Genomic DNA, 16265 nt, shown 5'->3' with positions numbered 1-16265 from the left:
TTTTTTTCTACAAAATTAAACAACTGAATGAACACCCTCTGAGGCCAGTGATTCCATAATTTTTGCCAGGGGTTGTACATCTATCTCACTGAGGAACCACTAGTCTTATAGCAATACCGGCATGAATTTTGACTTTCAAGAACTCATTTGTTCTCTCTTCCTCTGACTGTCCAATTCTCCTCCTGTCTGCCTCCCTTATTCCCTGCACCTCCAAGCTTTTTTCCTCTTTCCTATTGTTGCCATCTCTTTTTTGCTTTGCATGGATTTTGAATGCAGCCAAGGGGTAATTTTGCATCTAGCGCTGAGTTCACATACACAAACACATACACGTGCATGCATGCATAGAAGGGAAGGAAAAAAATACTTGTCTTGAGAGGATTTGTTTATCAAATGTATTGTCAAATCATGTCTGGCATTTCTCGTCATTGCACATTTTCCTACCGCAGGCTACCCAAAACAAAGCACTGAATCAAGAATATGCCACAATGAAATCTCCACAACTTTCACCACTCTATATTACTCATATGCTATAAATAGTCCACTGTATATGCCAGTGCATGAAGATCACTTTATCGGAATTGTAAACTCATGCAATCGACATATTAATCATGCAGAAAAATGCTTCTCTGTAAAACAGCTTGCTAAAACATTTCTTGGGATTTCAGGGCTACTATCCTGAATAATTTATAGACATTTCACAAACAATAACAACCAAAGGGAAACATGCATTATACATGTCATCCTGTACAATGACTATGTTCTATATGCAAACACACTGTTTAATACCTGTACTTTTTATATTATCTGAGTGTCTTTGTTTTGCTGATGGAGTCTACCATTTTTTGACTACATAATGAGGAATCTGTGAATTCTTGCATTTTCTGTTTATTTGTGGGTTATATAGGGAGCAGTTAGAAAGCCATCATTTCTATTGTCTTCAAAGCCATCAAAGACATGACAAGCAATTAGCCTGATCTCCTTCACGCCAATCATGCTCCAATTTATTTTCATGTCACTCAACCCATACTAGTTCATTTATACCCTGGAAACATTGCATCCTTCCTTATTTTCTCTCCCTGCAACTGTCACAGTCCAATTTTCTCCATTCCTGCCGGTTCTTGCTTTCACTGATACTTATAATCTCCAATGACCACACACTGCACCCCTCATTGCTTTCCCTTTCTCTAAATGTCCACTTCTCTTCCACTTGGATGCTTTACTATATTATACTGGACAACTACCTTGACCATAGTACACAATCTCCAAACAGCTGACTTTTGATAGTAGGTGCAATACCTAGTACAGTCAATCAGTCTGGGACTTCCGAACTGTGTTTTGCTTTTGTTTGTTTGTTTTTTTCTTCTTTTTTGTTTGAATGCAAGAGTCCCACATGCCATTTTTTACCATTAGAGGCCAATAGCCTTCATACTAATTTTAACCAGTATCACATCTTCTCTTATACACAGGCGCTGTACTCCACCATGGCAGCTGAAAGTCTAGCAGAACTCCGTGACTGGCTCTTCCTGCTTCTGTTGTGTCTCACCTTATTAGCTGAGGTGCTGGAACTAGCTGCGGCAGCAATTGCCATGGAGACAGGCGATGGAGATGAGAGCATTGCGTGTCCTTCAGTGTGCCGCTGCGATGTGGGTTTTGTCTACTGCAACGACCGTGGTCTGAGTATAATTCCTCCATTACCATTAACAGCTGCCATGCTGTATTTGCAAAGCAACCGATTGAGCAACGCAGGGCTGCCACCTTCACTGGAACGTAGCAGTTCCATACGGGTGATTTACCTGTATGCCAACCAGTTGGATGAATTTCCTATACACCTCCCACCTTCATTACGAGAGCTCCACTTGCAGGATAATAATATACGAACGTTACCGCGCTCAGCCCTTGCTAAATTACCATTGTTAGAACGTTTGCATTTGGATGATAACTCCATATCCACAGTTAGCATCCAGGAGAGAGCTTTCTCTGGGACACCACGGCTACGACTGCTGTTTCTATCTCGGAACCACCTGTCAAGTATCCCTGCAGGCTTGCCAGCATCCTTGGAAGAGTTGCGACTGGATGACAACAGAATCAGCACCATCCCCACCCATGCTTTTCGTGGGCTTGCCTCCCTACGTCGTTTGGTCCTGGATGGGAACTTGCTGGCCAACACACGTATTGCTGATGACACTTTTTCCCGTCTCTCCAACTTGACTGAGCTCTCATTGGTCAGGAATGCTCTACAGTCCCCGCCAGTTAACTTACCTTCAGCTCATCTTGTGCGACTATATTTGCAGGACAATGGAATGACTCACATTCCACGGGGGACACTGGAAGGGATGAGACATCTTCAAAGGGTGGACCTATCAGGGAACAATCTGACCAGTCTACCACGAGGGCTTTTGAAAGACACAGAAAGCCTGGAGATGCTGTTGTTGAGAGGTAACCCATGGTACTGTGGCTGCAATCTTCGCTGGCTTCATGCTTGGCTACATGGCCGAGGTGCAGCAGTGACAGTGAGGGGACTAACATGTCAAGGTCCTGAAGTTGTGAGGGGCCAGACTCTCAAAGACTTAACCGCCCTAATGGAGCAGTGTGAAGGACCTCCTGCTGGTCCTATTGCTGGAGTGGGGATAACCCCAACAGAAAAGGATGGAGAAAATGTTGGTGGAGGGGGCCATACAGTGGATATAGTCCCCCATGGCAGTACAACATCAACCTCCCTTTTGGTCCCCACACAAGGATCCCTTTTCACCCTGCGAGCCAAACGTCCTGGTCTGATTATGCCTTTGCCTCCAGGTGAAGGGGGACAAGTGTCCATAGAGACCCTAGAGCTTACAGTGAAACCTCTCTCTTCAGACAGTGTGCTAGTCAGCTGGTTATGCCCACAACCAGCACCCTCTTTTCGTCTGTCCTGGCTGAGGTTGGGTAGCAGCGAGTCTCTTGGTTCCATCACAGAGACTCTGGTTCCTGGAGAGCGGCAACAGTATCTCCTTACCCAACTCACTCCACGCTCCCATTACCTTATCTGCTTGCTGCCACTACGACAAGAGCCTTCCTTTGGGAGTGCAGGCATGGGTGCATCTCGAGCTGGCGGCATGCACACGGATAATAAAGACACTGGCCCAGCCTGTGCTCAGATAGAGACTGGAGAGGCTTTGGTCAGCAGAGGAGGAGACGGTTCAGATAAGGAAGGACAGGACTCAGAGATAACAGCCCTGCCATTGGCTGGGATCATAGGGGGTGCCACAGCCTTAGTAAGCCTACTGTTAATCTTTGGTATATTCTGCTGGTATGGACAGAGAACAGGTTATGTGTCTGGAGACTCCAGTTCGTACAGCAGGGGTCGAGGTGGAAAACATTATGATGACTATGTTGAGTCAGGCACCAAGAAAGACACTTCTATTTTGGAGATCCGATCCCCTCCTGCGGGGTTTCAGATGACAGCTATGGCGCATCAACCCATGCAGCCAAAGTTGGAGGATGTCACCTACATCCACACCATTTTTCCATCTTCATCCTCATCCTCCCAAGCTAATGGGACTTATCGGAGCAGCCAAGGAGTTGGTAGCCACAATGGCACTGTTCTCAGCCAAACAAGTCACCATCATGTCAGTTATGGTACCAACCGTGGCTACAGAGAGGGTGGCATCCCTGACATAGACTATGCCTACACGTGATAACACAGTGATACAGTCCTGAAGCCACAACTGCCAGGCGTCAATTCTAAGGATATCATCCCTGTGCAGTGGCTGTTTTGTTCTTGGTTTCCAAAGTACCCTCTGTGCCTCTGCTGGTTCAATTCTGATTGGTTTGCTAAGTAGGAAAGACTGATTTCTGCTACGTGGATTTGCCATTGCTGTTGAGTGACAATTGTAACAGTCCTATACTCTGCTGCTGTATATTACATAATACAGTAGACTCTTGTTTCAGCGCTACTTATTATAAATGGTTGCATTTTCTCTTTTCACTATCTCAGTGTCTTTCAAACCTACGCTTCTTAACTCATAATGATACACAGTAACTTATTTGAGGTTGCTATTCTAGGGAATACCTTATTTAGCAAAAGATATATTTATATTATGAGGAAAGGCTCTTGAAGTGTGTAGAGATAGTGCTCATATCTCCCTACCAACTGTAAGCTCTGTGCTGTATAGATAAATGGATGACAGAGAGAGAAATCAATGGTTGTTATAACCCACAGATGACAATGCATCATGGTTGACATGAAAAGATGTGTTCCTGCCCCCCAGTTTAATGCCCTCCTCCCTTTTTATTTTTTCCTCTTTTTTGTCTGGGGCTCTTTCCTTTTATTTCTCTCATGTCTTTTGTGATGCCGTGAGCAGAGGACGACTTTGTTCTCACCAAGGGAACTGACAGCAGTGATAACAGTTCTGACAGAGACTGGAGACACAATCCACAGCATGGGGAGACTAATGAGAGGGAGGCGAGAAGGGTGGGGGGTGGGTGATGGATAGATGGACGGATGGAGTGAGGGAGCATACATAAAAGCAAAGATGGTGGCTGTTTTGGTGATGGACATGCAGAGAGAGACGTGTTGGCATAAAGCAGAAAATGGGGAAAAGGAAAGACAAAAAAGGGAAGACAAGTGGAAAAGAAGATGCACCATTTGTGGGAGCTGGAGGTAAACAAGCAGACAAAAGTAACAGAAAATAAGGCAATGAGAATGTGAGTGTTGGAATAGAAAGATGTGACAACTGGAATAATGCAACATCTTCCAGTGGCTCATGTTCTACCCACAGCATCACCTTCAGTGCCCTCAGCAGATTCCTGAATAATAACAGATTGAACACTTATTTACAGCACAGTTTTTGGTTGTCTGATATCACTGCATGTCAAATATGCCCACTCCCATTTTTTATTGTTATTATTATTTTTAGTTTTTTAATATTTTCGATCTTATGTATCATCTGTCTTTACTAAAACTGTACAGTACATGTTTCAGAAATATAAGGCAAATATGAGTAAAAGAAGTGTGGCAAGACAATCATAGAAAAAACAAAAGAACCGGAAAGTCATCTCAGAATCTAAAGTGATCAGTAAATAACAATACACTGTGGCTCATTTTAATTACACACAATAATCATAAAATGCAGTTAAAAAAAATCTAAACATTGATCAAATTTATTTTAAACAAAGGCCACTATCTTGTACACAGCAAGTGTCATTGTTCGACTCCACCCGAGGTAGTTTTCATTTCCGTTCTCGTTTCTGTTGTTTAAGTAGTAAATCTACTTGTGCTTATCTGTGTGCCCTTGTGTATGTTAGACTTAAAAAGAGTCAGAAAATTTGTTTTCTGAATAAAAAACGGAAGCTGAAAAGGTGCAACACAGCTGAAATTTCCAAGGTAACCAGAAGCACTCTGGGAGCTGAGCCACATGATGATTCAGTCTGCAGGTTCATCAGCTTTGCAAAGTTAGAGACCGTTCCATTAACCACCACCACCTCCCTTATTGACCGCACGATTATAATTTTAGAGTCCAAGCACGTTAAAAGGAAAAGTACACAATGCTAACCAACATCCAGAGATTAAAAGAAGATGATGACAGGGCAGAAGTAAAGAATGAGAAGGTGTGTGCCGGGGGGTGACTTTACACACAACCACTGACTTTTAATATTTACAAGCTCTTTTTCTGGAGTACTAGTGTGGAGTACTGGTTTTCCTCTTTTGTATTCTTTTTGTTTAGTCTGCATTTTTGAACAGCACTGCAGCTTCTTCTTTTTTTTTAATCCTGTGTAGAAATCATCTTCCTTTATAAACGTCACCCTTCAATGTAATAATGAAAACATTCTTATGTACAAAACACAATTCCATTTATTGGTCTGTTGTCTTTTTTCTACACAGATGAATAAAGACTTCTAAAATGAAAAGCAGCTTCGTGGGTTCAATTTGTGTGCGCATCTTCATGGTTTTCAATAAATCAGAAACAAAGGCCGGAGACACTATCAAATAATGCGCTGGATACCTTAGAACAAATGGAATAAAACTCCATGGTAGCTCCGATTATTAACGTGATTTAAGACAGAGCGCGTCTCGTTAAATCACACACACTGGATGAATACGTCAGCTGCTATTCACTCCAACTCAACTGGGAAGAATAACCGCCCAGATTAGACTCCTCTCCGTGTGTGTGTGTGTGTGTATGTGGCAGTTTTCTTGTTAGCATTCTATATTTCTCCAAGCAACATGGAAAGATGTGCATGCGTGCATGTGCACACGCATGTTTGTGTTGTTCTTTTGGGTGAAGGCATGCTTTTCATCCTAAGTGAGTGCTAATGCTTGTGTAAGCATGGATCAATATAACGAATGGGAGCGTATAAGTGTCCTTCTAAGAGTAACTGCTGGTGATGGATGTTTGTGAAGGAGCGAGTCCAAGAGAAATATCACGCACACAGACTGTGTCAGACTGTTTGTTGTACGCTGTGTTACTGCTGTCTGTGACTGCACCTGAGAGGGAGATCAAGACAAACAAATCCACAACATATGCATGTCGATTTTTGAAGAATCCATGACTGTGTGTGTGTGTGTGTGTGTGTGTGTGTGTGTGTGTGTGTGTGTGTGTGTGTGTGTGTGTGTGTGTGTGTGTGCGTGCACGCAAAAGCATAATAAAAATGTAAGTGCAGCTGTATTTCCAAGTTTGTGCTCGTCACAACAATGCCTCTAGTTCTAAGCGGTCATTATGGAGGCCCTTCACTGTTGCAATCCATTATCTGGCATCAAGCCCTGCAGCCTAATTACTCTCACTCACACTAAAGCCAAATAAAAGATCTATACACTCAACATTAGCAAGTATCTGTCTTTGTAGTCTATTCTTGCAAAGCAACAAATGGAATCCAAATGCGATATTTCATGTATGCTTGTACTAAGTCTAGCAGCACAACGTGTATCCAAAATTAAATCCTTTAGGAGAAAGAAAGCAATGAAATAGTTTAAGATATCAACAAGCAACCTAAAGTTTTAATGTATTGTGTTTTGGGTGTGTGTGTTGAATACTTTGCCATTATTTCTTCAACAATTGTGCTTTCAAATCCCCTTAGTTTCAGTTAAAAGGGACAATCACTGTCACAAACGTCAGCAGAGTGTCACTGTGTCACCTAAGCAAAAACAGGCGTTTAGAACATGTTCAGACTCAGGAACTGAAAAAATTTTCATAATTGACTACGTTTACATTCAGCCAATAACCCTTTCATAACCGGAATATTAGCAATAACCCAGTTGCGCACGGCCATGTAAACACCCACAAAAACCCGAATATGCTCATATTCTGTTTTTTAAAAACCCGAATAAGACCCCTGGGTTACTCCTTTTCTAACCCGAATATCAGGTCATATAAACGCGCATCGGGATATCCCCATAGAAAGGAACATTATTTTGTGTTCTGTGCATGTCCTATCCGCAAGGAATCTTGGTCTTTTGAGTACGGCAGCTACTTGTATGTGGCGCACGCAGCCCACCGGACAACACAGAAGCAGAGATAAACAGAGCATTGTGTTTTGCGTCCTTATCAGGCGGGCCGGTCGCGGCACTGGTCACCGCGATTGCTCTGCCTCCGATGCGCTTACTGAGTCTGCGGGCTTGATAAACGCCGCAGCGGGCCATTCACATCACCCCCCTCTTTGCTGTGCGGAGCTGCACCAACTGTGGCAACAGTTCCAAAGACTACGCTCGCTGTTTTGATGCGGAGGCAGCCCGCAAGGATAGATTTCTTGCGGAAGAAATCCACAGCATTGCAGCGTCTCGGTATACCGCAGCCGCAGAGCTCCATGGCCATGACTTGGATTCTTTGCGGGTCCCGCATCCGTATGCCCGGAGGCAGTGAGCGAAGGGAGAGCATGCGCATTGTGTTCTGCGTGTGTCTATAATCTACTCGCCCAGAAGAAAAAAAGAGTGTTTACACAGGAGAGAAAAGTGAGAACATGTTAATGACTGTTTGAGAAAAGTGTATAAAGTGTGTAGTGAGGGGTTTTACACGAAGCAGGATTTGCACGAACACCAAACCAAATCAAGCACCGGTGGAAGATGTGCGTTCCTGTTTAGATGGGGATATTCCAAATGATACCAAAGACCATGTATACAGGAGTAACTCTGTTTGCTTAAGCATGTAAACGGGTTATTCCTAATGATTCAGAAACCGGAATATTGACCTTAACCCGAATATTAACGGCATGCAAACGTAGTCAATGAGACAACCAGAAGATGTTGCAAGGTTTGCTTGTGCCATTGGTGCTTGTAAACAAAATGATGATTTGATAAACACACAATGTTGGTTTTTCAATGTAGAGACAAACGCATTATTTAGCTTCCGTCAAACTAACCGTTTTCAGTATTTTATTTAACACAGTGCTGTTAATGTCACCTAAGTTTCATTAAGATGGTCTTTGCATGCACATTCGATAATTATTTAACTAAATGTCAATGTATTATTTTAAATGCACAAATTTGGGCAATGTATGCAAATATACGTCTCCTCAACTCTGTGCTTTTCATAGCCTAGGTATGTGCCTTGCAAAATGCAGCAAGTACACAAACAGAGACAGAGAGGTGCGACAAATTTCAATCAATCTTTGTTGTACCAGATCAACTGAAAAGGTACTTTGTTTTCCATATGTAATTCCTCGTAGACGTATCTGCCAGCTCCTGTATGGTTAGTAAATGTTAGATGGATGATGGAAATCAGGAGCCAGTGTGGCTGTGCCCACAAAGAACTGTTCTAAATCAAAGAAGCAAAACATCACTGTCTGATTGTTTTGCAGCAGTCACATCTCCACACAACTCTGCAGAAAAGATTTGTAATGAACGCAGCTGAACAAGACACTTTTCCCTTCCCTCTGTCTCTTTCAACATTTGTGTGTTTGAAGTTACATGTGAAATTAGGGGTAGACCAATTATCGGCGCTGACATTCAGCATTTTTGGGGATATCGGTACCGGCCATTTTCAGTGACAGATATCCAGTTTGTTTTTGCTGCACTGCATGTAGCTGCATGTAGTGATTCACTAGTCGGCAAGTCCCGCCTTAATGCATTGTGCGCTGCAGGGAGATGCAGAGCAGCATCTCTCTTTGTTTGAGAAAAAGAAAAAAACTTCATCAAAACCCATCATTTAAATAGTCCAGAGCTCCTCCTGCATCCATAGCTGCTGTTACATTCAGAAAATAACGGATTATTTTACAGATTAAAGGCTTTGTGTTTCCAAAAACCTCAGTGTTTCCTCAACAGGAGAAACGCAGAGATGGTGTTTGAATCAAGGAGGGGTAAGAGTCAAAGGGATGGGGGAGGACAGGGGAAGCGTGTGAGCGGAGAGGTTCACTTTTTTTTCCATTAAAACGAAAGCTAATAGTTTTCATGGAACATTTTTAAACTGTACAAGCTGTTTACTGTTTACAGACGATCACATGATCATTTGTGTGAACAGCGAAGCAACTTCATCTTAAACGATCATCTTCAGCACATGGCCTCACAGTGACACAGGAAAGTGTGAAAAACTGATTCAGGAAGCTTTCATCCAGGTTTTATTCTTTAAAGAGCAGGTTTATAATGAAATCAGACCAGGTTCAGCTTTTGTTCAAATAAGACTTAAAGGTGTTATACTGTTAAAAAAAAAAGGAATGCAATCCCAACTCAGAAATGTTGAAAGAAAAAAGCTGTCAAGATGACAGAAAAACTCTGCCCAAGTGGATTAAAGCTACTGTGTGTAAATTTACATTTACACTCTGACACAGTAGCTTTAATCCAGTGAGGCAGAGAGCTCCAGCAGACAATTTAACACCGTGTGTCATTTTTGAAGATGGGAGCAAATGTTACGTCTATAAAATATTAATGTGTTTTTAACCTTTTAACTGCTATTTACATATGACCTACACATAACATAAAATGACATGAAATATGAAATTTGCATCATTTCAGTTAAAATGTCTCAAATTGCGGCTCTTACAGTAGATTACTGGAATTTCTCCCAGCTCTTTATGAAAGTTACTGCCCCTTACAAAGAACCACATCGATATACGAGGGCTGTCAATAAAGTAACGGTCCTTTTTATTTTTTTCAAAAACTATATGGATTTCATTCATATGTTTTTACGTCAGACATGCTTGAACCCTCGTGCGCATGCGTGAGTTTTTCCATGCCTGTCGGTGACGTCATTCGCCTGTGAGCACTCCTTGTGGGAGGAGTCGTCCAGCCCCTTGTCGGAATTCTTTTGTCTGAGAAGTTGCTGAGAGACTGGCGCGTTGTTTGATCAAAATTTTTTCTAAACCTGTGAGACACATCGAAGTGGACACGGTTCGAAAAATTAAGCTGGTTTTCAGTGAAAATTTTAACGGCTGATGAGAGATTTTGAGGTGATTCTGTCGCTTTAAGGACTTCCCACGGTGCGAGACGTCGCTCAGCGCTCTCAGCCGCCGTCGTCAGCCTGTTCAAGCTGAAAACCTCCACATTTCAGGCTCTATTGATCCAGGACGTCGTGAGAGAACAGAGAAGTTTCAGAAGAAGTCGGTTTCAGCATTTTATCCGGATATTCCACTGTTAAAGGAGATATTTTTTAATGAAAGACGTGCGGACGGGTCCGCGCGTCGGGACGCAGCCGCTGCGACTCTCCGCCACAGGAAAAACACCTCTGTTGAAAGCCTTAAGGACAAGTTGGAACATGTCCTGCCTGTTAAACAATTTCTCATATACTCACTCCACTGAAAGCCATCAAAAGCCGCCTGGATTTTACAAATGGTTATCAACACGGAGGTGTTTTTCCTGTGCCGCCGCACCGCGTCGGCTGCGTCCCGACGCGCGGATCCGTCCGCACGTCTTTCATTAAAAAAATCTCCTTTAACAGTGGAATATCCGGATAAAATGCTGAAACCGACTTCTTCTGAAACTTTTCTGTTCTCTCACGACGTCCTGGATCAATAGAGCCTGAAATGTGGAGGTTTTCAGCTTGAACAGGCTGACGACGGCGCCTGGGACCGCTGAGCGACGTCTCGCACCATGGGAAGTCCTTAAAGCGACAGAATCACCTCAAAATCTCTCATCAGCCGTTAAAATTTTCACTGAAAACCAGCTTAATTTTTCGAACCGTGTCCACTTCGATGTGTCTCACAGGTTTAGAAAAAAATTTTGATCAAACAACGCGCCAGTCTCTCAGCAACTTCTCAGACAAAGGAATTCCAACGAGGGGCTGGACGACTCCTCCCACAAGGAGTGCTCACAGGCGAATGACGTCACCGACAGGCATGGAAAAACTCACGCATGCGCACGAGGGTTCAAGCATGTCTGACGTAAAAACATATGAATGAAATCCATATAGTTTTTAAAAAAAATAAAAAGGACCCTTACTTTATTGACAGCCCTTGTATTCTTCATTTTGAATTTATTAAAGGTCACGTTGAAAACAGGCCTGGGTCTTCACAGACGGCGTCCATCTTGCAGAAAGACCACGTGGCTTGCACAACACTTTTATACAATGTGGGCATTACACTGGGTGTATTTTAGTCCACATGTTACTGGCTCTCACAGATGGGGGGAGCCCTCCCTGTATCTGAAACTTGCACATGCATGATGGAAGTGAAACTTAACTCTTATGTTTAAACTTTAAACCAGGTCTCAGAAACTTCCAACCAAATAACAAAAGGCAATTACTTGATCACTAACATAAAATAAGGAAACAGCACAGATATTATCTAACAATTACAAAACATTAAAAATCTTACTTTAACTTATTTTGCTTCACTCAGACCAACTGATGTCTGAGAAGTTTCCATCATCTGGATCAAATTACTTACTTCAGGCACTGAGGGGCTGTTAGCCCGTACCACTCTTAAAATATGAATCGCTCTTCTCTGGTTGGTAGCAATGTCCCTCCTACAGCACTAATTTATTTGTTAGGGCCCCTTCACACATAGTGCAAATTTGGTCGATTTGGGCATAAAGTGCACATGAAGCAGGAATCATGTGCAAAATCGAAGCTGCCTTGTACACCTGTTGCTACACCTATTTGCGCACAGCAGTGGCTGAAAGACAAAGTGTTCGCTGTGAGAGCCCATTAAACCCTCTTGCAGCAGGTGTCGGCCAAATTCCAGGAACATCTAACACCCCTCGTTTGGCACTTAGAAAATGTGTGGCCTTAACATGACAACAGTCAGCAAACAATCACTGTCGTGCTGGCAGTGAAATTTGTCTAAGTGTCCCACAAGTGTGGCTTTGGTGTGTGCGAGCTGAACTGACAGGAGTTGTGGCCGCCAACAGAAGCAGCTGTGGAGATCTGTTGATTTGGACATCTCAGCTGGACAACATGTACTGTGTTTGGATGGACATGGACTAACAACAGCCTATTGTGACACGCGTGTGTCTGCTTGCTGTCATCACGTGGACATAAATAAAAACATATATTGCTTGGCGACAGGCTGCAGTGAGCAAGATTGTGCATTCGGCAGCCCACTGACAGGCTGCCCCCAGGTTGAAACGGAACATCAGATCATAACACGCAGCGGGCAATCTAACTGTTACACCACCCACGTGAGCTCTGTTCCACATGACGTGGTGTCAGTCCTGCGGTGTGCCCTCCACAAGACACGTGTGTTGGGCAGAATACACACGCATGGCCGGCTGGATGCACGGACCAGTAGATGTGGACATGAGAAGTGCAAAGTGTTTCATCATTCATGTCATTTTACGACTGCATGTCTATGACCATGGGTCATCTACAGAGAAACAGATGGATCATATTTGTATTGTCCGCTTGATAAGAGGGATTCAATAACATGTGGTGTTTTTATATGGTGTGCGTTTTTTTTTTTTTTTTTTTTTTAATACATCCATGTCCTTCCTGATATGAGGCAGTTTCCCGCAGCTTTTACAGAACAGTGATTATAGCTCAGTGGTAAATAGTAGAGAAGCTTGAATCTTCGACTGGACTGGGTTGCTTGACGTGAGGACGTTTCGCTTCAAATCTCAGAAGCTTCCTCAGCTAAAATTCTTGCTCTGGTAGTCTGACTTCTGTCTTGACTCTTGTAGAGAAGAATAAACCAGAAGCCAACAAAAGCTGGAGTTTTTTTAAACCTAACCAGACCCCTCCTACCGAGAGGCTGACTGCTATAGGCTAGTGACTAAACAACAGCTCTAATTAGCACCTATTGTGCTCTAGTTAGCAATCTCTTAATGATGGGATGGAAGCCTCCCCTGATGGCTCCCTTGACGACTCTCCTGATGACGTGAATGACTCATTACCATGAACAAAAGACTGAAACTGCTTTGACCTGAGTACCCCATTGTAAACAGGGGACAAAGCGTGACTGAGACCCGCCCCCCGGTTAAGGCTGGGTTTCAACTGTTTTACAAAGAATGCTTCCTTGACACCTCTCTCAAACCATTTATTCTCTCTGGCTAAGATTTTAACTTCCTTGTCCTCAAACGTGTGGTTAGTGTCTTTAAGATGGAGATGAACTGCAGTCTGAGGTCCACTGGCGACCTCTCTGCGGTGATGGTATAGCCTCTTGTTTAAAGGTTGCTTAGTCTCACCTATATAGTGTTCATTACAGTTTTCCTGACATCTGATATAATACACTACATTGCTCTGTTTGTAACTAGGGATCCTGTCCTTAGGGTGAACTAATTTCTGTCTCAAGGTGTTAACCAGTTTAAAGTAAACTGGGATTTTGTGCTGTCTGAAGATCCTCTGTAGTTTTTCCCCTACTCCTGCTAAATAAGGGAGAGACACTCTTCTTCTTGTCTCCATCTCCTGTCTATCTGGTCTCTTTGTTTTCTGGGACTTCTGCACTTTGTCCAGGGACCATCGTGGGTACCCACATACTGTGAGTGCTTTCCGTACAAGTTGTTCTTTAGCCCTTCCCTCTGCAGTTGTGGGCACCTGTAGGGCTCTGTGTTGAAGAGTCCTGATCATCCCGAGCTTGTGTTCAAGGGGGTGGTTTGAGCCAAAGAGCAGATATTGGTCAGTGTGAGTGGGTTTTCTGTAAACCTCTGTCTGGAGCTGCCTGTTCTCTCCAATTGTAACATCACAGTCCAAGAAGGCTAAATGGTTGTTTCTGGCATCCTCACATGTGAACTTGATATTGGAATCCACCGAATTGATGTGTTCTGTAAAGTCCTCAACCTCCTGTTGCTTGATTTTAACCCATGTGTCATCGACATATCTGAACCAGTGACTGGGAGAGATGCCTGTGAACGACGTCAAGGCTGTCTTCTCCACTCGCTCCATGTATAGATTGTCCACAATGGGGGATACCGGAGACCCCATCGCACAACCATGGATCTGCCTGTAGTAATTCCCCCTAAACAGGAAATATGTGGTGTTAAGACAGATCTCCAAGAGTTGGCAGATGTGGTCTGGTGTGAGTTTGGTCCTTTCAGGTAGAGACACATCCTCCAGCAGTCTCTGCCTCACAGCTGAGATGGCCTCAGCGGTGGGGATGCAAGTGAACAATGAAGTCACATCAAATGACACCATAGTTTAATCTGCCTCCAGCTGCAGGTTCACAAAATCTTGTGTGTTCTCCACATGGTGGTCTGAGTTACCCACTAGAGGAGCCAAAATCCATTTGAGGTGCTTGGCCACATTGTATGTGATGGAATCTGTGCTACTTACAATAGGTCTGAGTGGCACGTCCTGTTTGTGGATTTTGGGCAGTCCATAGATGCATGGAGTGGTGTCCCCCGGGTACAGTCTGTAGTATGTCTGCCTGTCGATGAGTCCCTCTATCTCCAGGTTCTGGAGGTAGCTAATGATTTTCTTCTTATAGCCACTCGTGGGGTCTCTCTTCAGACGTTCGTATGTACTGGAGTCACTGAGCAAGTTGTTGATTTTGGCCTCGTAGTCCGATGTGTTCAGGACCACTGTGCATCTGCCTTTATCTGCTGGCATGATAAGGATGCTTTGGTCCTTCTGCAGTGCTGCCAAAGCTTTCTGTTCTTCTCCTGTGATGTTGGACGGAGGAGGCTTAGCACTGTTAAGCACTGCTGTGACTCTTAGTCGGAGGTCCCCAGCTTCTGACTCTGACAAACTGTTATGTTTAATGGCTGACTCTACTGCAGTGATGTAATCTACTGTCGGTATATGTTTAGGGGTCACTGAGAAATTTAGTCCTTTGGTGAGCACATCCTTTTCTGTCTGTGTAAGAACCCTGTCGGACAGATTCTTTACCCAATTTTCCCTGTTGTCACTAATTTGTCTGGGTGTATCTTTAAAACTACTCCCCCTGAAAGTACGCCTTTTCTGCACTAAAAGGTTGTGAAACTTCCTGATTTGCCGCTCCTTACTTTTTAAATGCACAGCCATTTGAATTTTAACTATGAACTTTGTGATCTTATTATGGGCCTCTTCCCCCACTAAGGTTTCTAACCTTTTGTAAAGACTATCAAGATTATTTTGGAGGTCTAATATTATAAAATGAAGCCTTCTAATCTAAGACCCAAAATCCTCCTAAGGTAACTGTGCTGGATCTTTTCTGCTGTGTGGCCTGCTTCTAGTGCCTTTTGCTTCATGCATTTGGGAATAACATTGTTTTGTTTGCATCTTAGGTTAAATATTAAGTGGTTTCTAAAGTTAGCTATCTTTTTAGCAGTCCTTTCCAGCTTACCTACCAGTGCAAGGGCATCATGCCCACAGTTGGTCGCAATGTTTCTGTGTAGGCTCTCAGTTGTCCAGGTGGTTTCCATAGTAGAGAAGCTTGAACTCATGAGGTCTGTGATTATTATTACATATATTAAAAATGTCAAGTTTGTGTTGCAAATCATTAGAGAGGTTTATTTAGGTATATTTAAATATTTACATATTATTACAATAATAAAAATTACCTATAAAAGCTATTAAATAGGTAATTTTTTGTAAAATTTGTAATGGGAGACAGCCGAGTTATCGATGATGTGGCCCTCGGACATAATTCAGGTTCCCTATGTGGCCCCTTGTAAAAATTAATTGCCCACCCCTGATATAGATTATGCTGATGTCATAAGATTCTTAGAAAACTGGTAAACTGGTTACTGGTGTATATCAAAATTATTCAGCTCTTCCCTGATACAAAAATAATCTCTTTCTGCCTTCTAATTTTTCCTTATGTACAGAGAGGTGATCCCATAAACTGCACCTATTTTAGTCTGGAGAGGTAAAAATGTTCTTTGTTAGGCCCCCTTCACACATAGTACGAATGAGTACAACTCAGGGCGACTCACGGCGAAACAGCTCGTATGAGCAAACCACACAAACATTGAACCGACAGGCAGGCGTGCACGATGCTGTAGCGACGGT

General features: G+C 43.1%; 2 protein-coding genes across 5 annotated transcripts in view; one reads left to right on the top strand and one right to left on the bottom strand.

The window, feature by feature from the left end:
• The window catches only part of flrt1b (fibronectin leucine rich transmembrane protein 1b), a 118294-nt gene extending 113870 nt beyond the window's left edge, over positions 1-4424 (top strand). For both annotated transcript variants that reach the window (XM_034181794.1, XM_034181795.1), the window contains exon 3: positions 1467-4424. In XM_034181794.1, coding sequence (XP_034037685.1) covers positions 1482-3674 — 2193 coding nt within the window. In that variant the 5' untranslated portion in view covers positions 1467-1481 and the 3' untranslated portion in view covers positions 3675-4424. The remainder of the gene's footprint in view (positions 1-1466) is intronic.
• macrod1 (mono-ADP ribosylhydrolase 1) overlaps positions 1-16265 on the bottom strand; it is a 461598-nt gene that overhangs the window by 357409 nt on the left and 87924 nt on the right. The gene's annotated exons all lie outside the window — the stretch shown is intronic.

This window comes from Thalassophryne amazonica, chromosome 11 (genome assembly GCF_902500255.1).
Source record: "Thalassophryne amazonica chromosome 11, fThaAma1.1, whole genome shotgun sequence".
In the NCBI taxonomy this organism is placed as follows: Eukaryota; Metazoa; Chordata; class Actinopteri; order Batrachoidiformes; family Batrachoididae; genus Thalassophryne; species Thalassophryne amazonica.
This window is presented reverse-complemented; position numbering and strand designations above follow the sequence as displayed.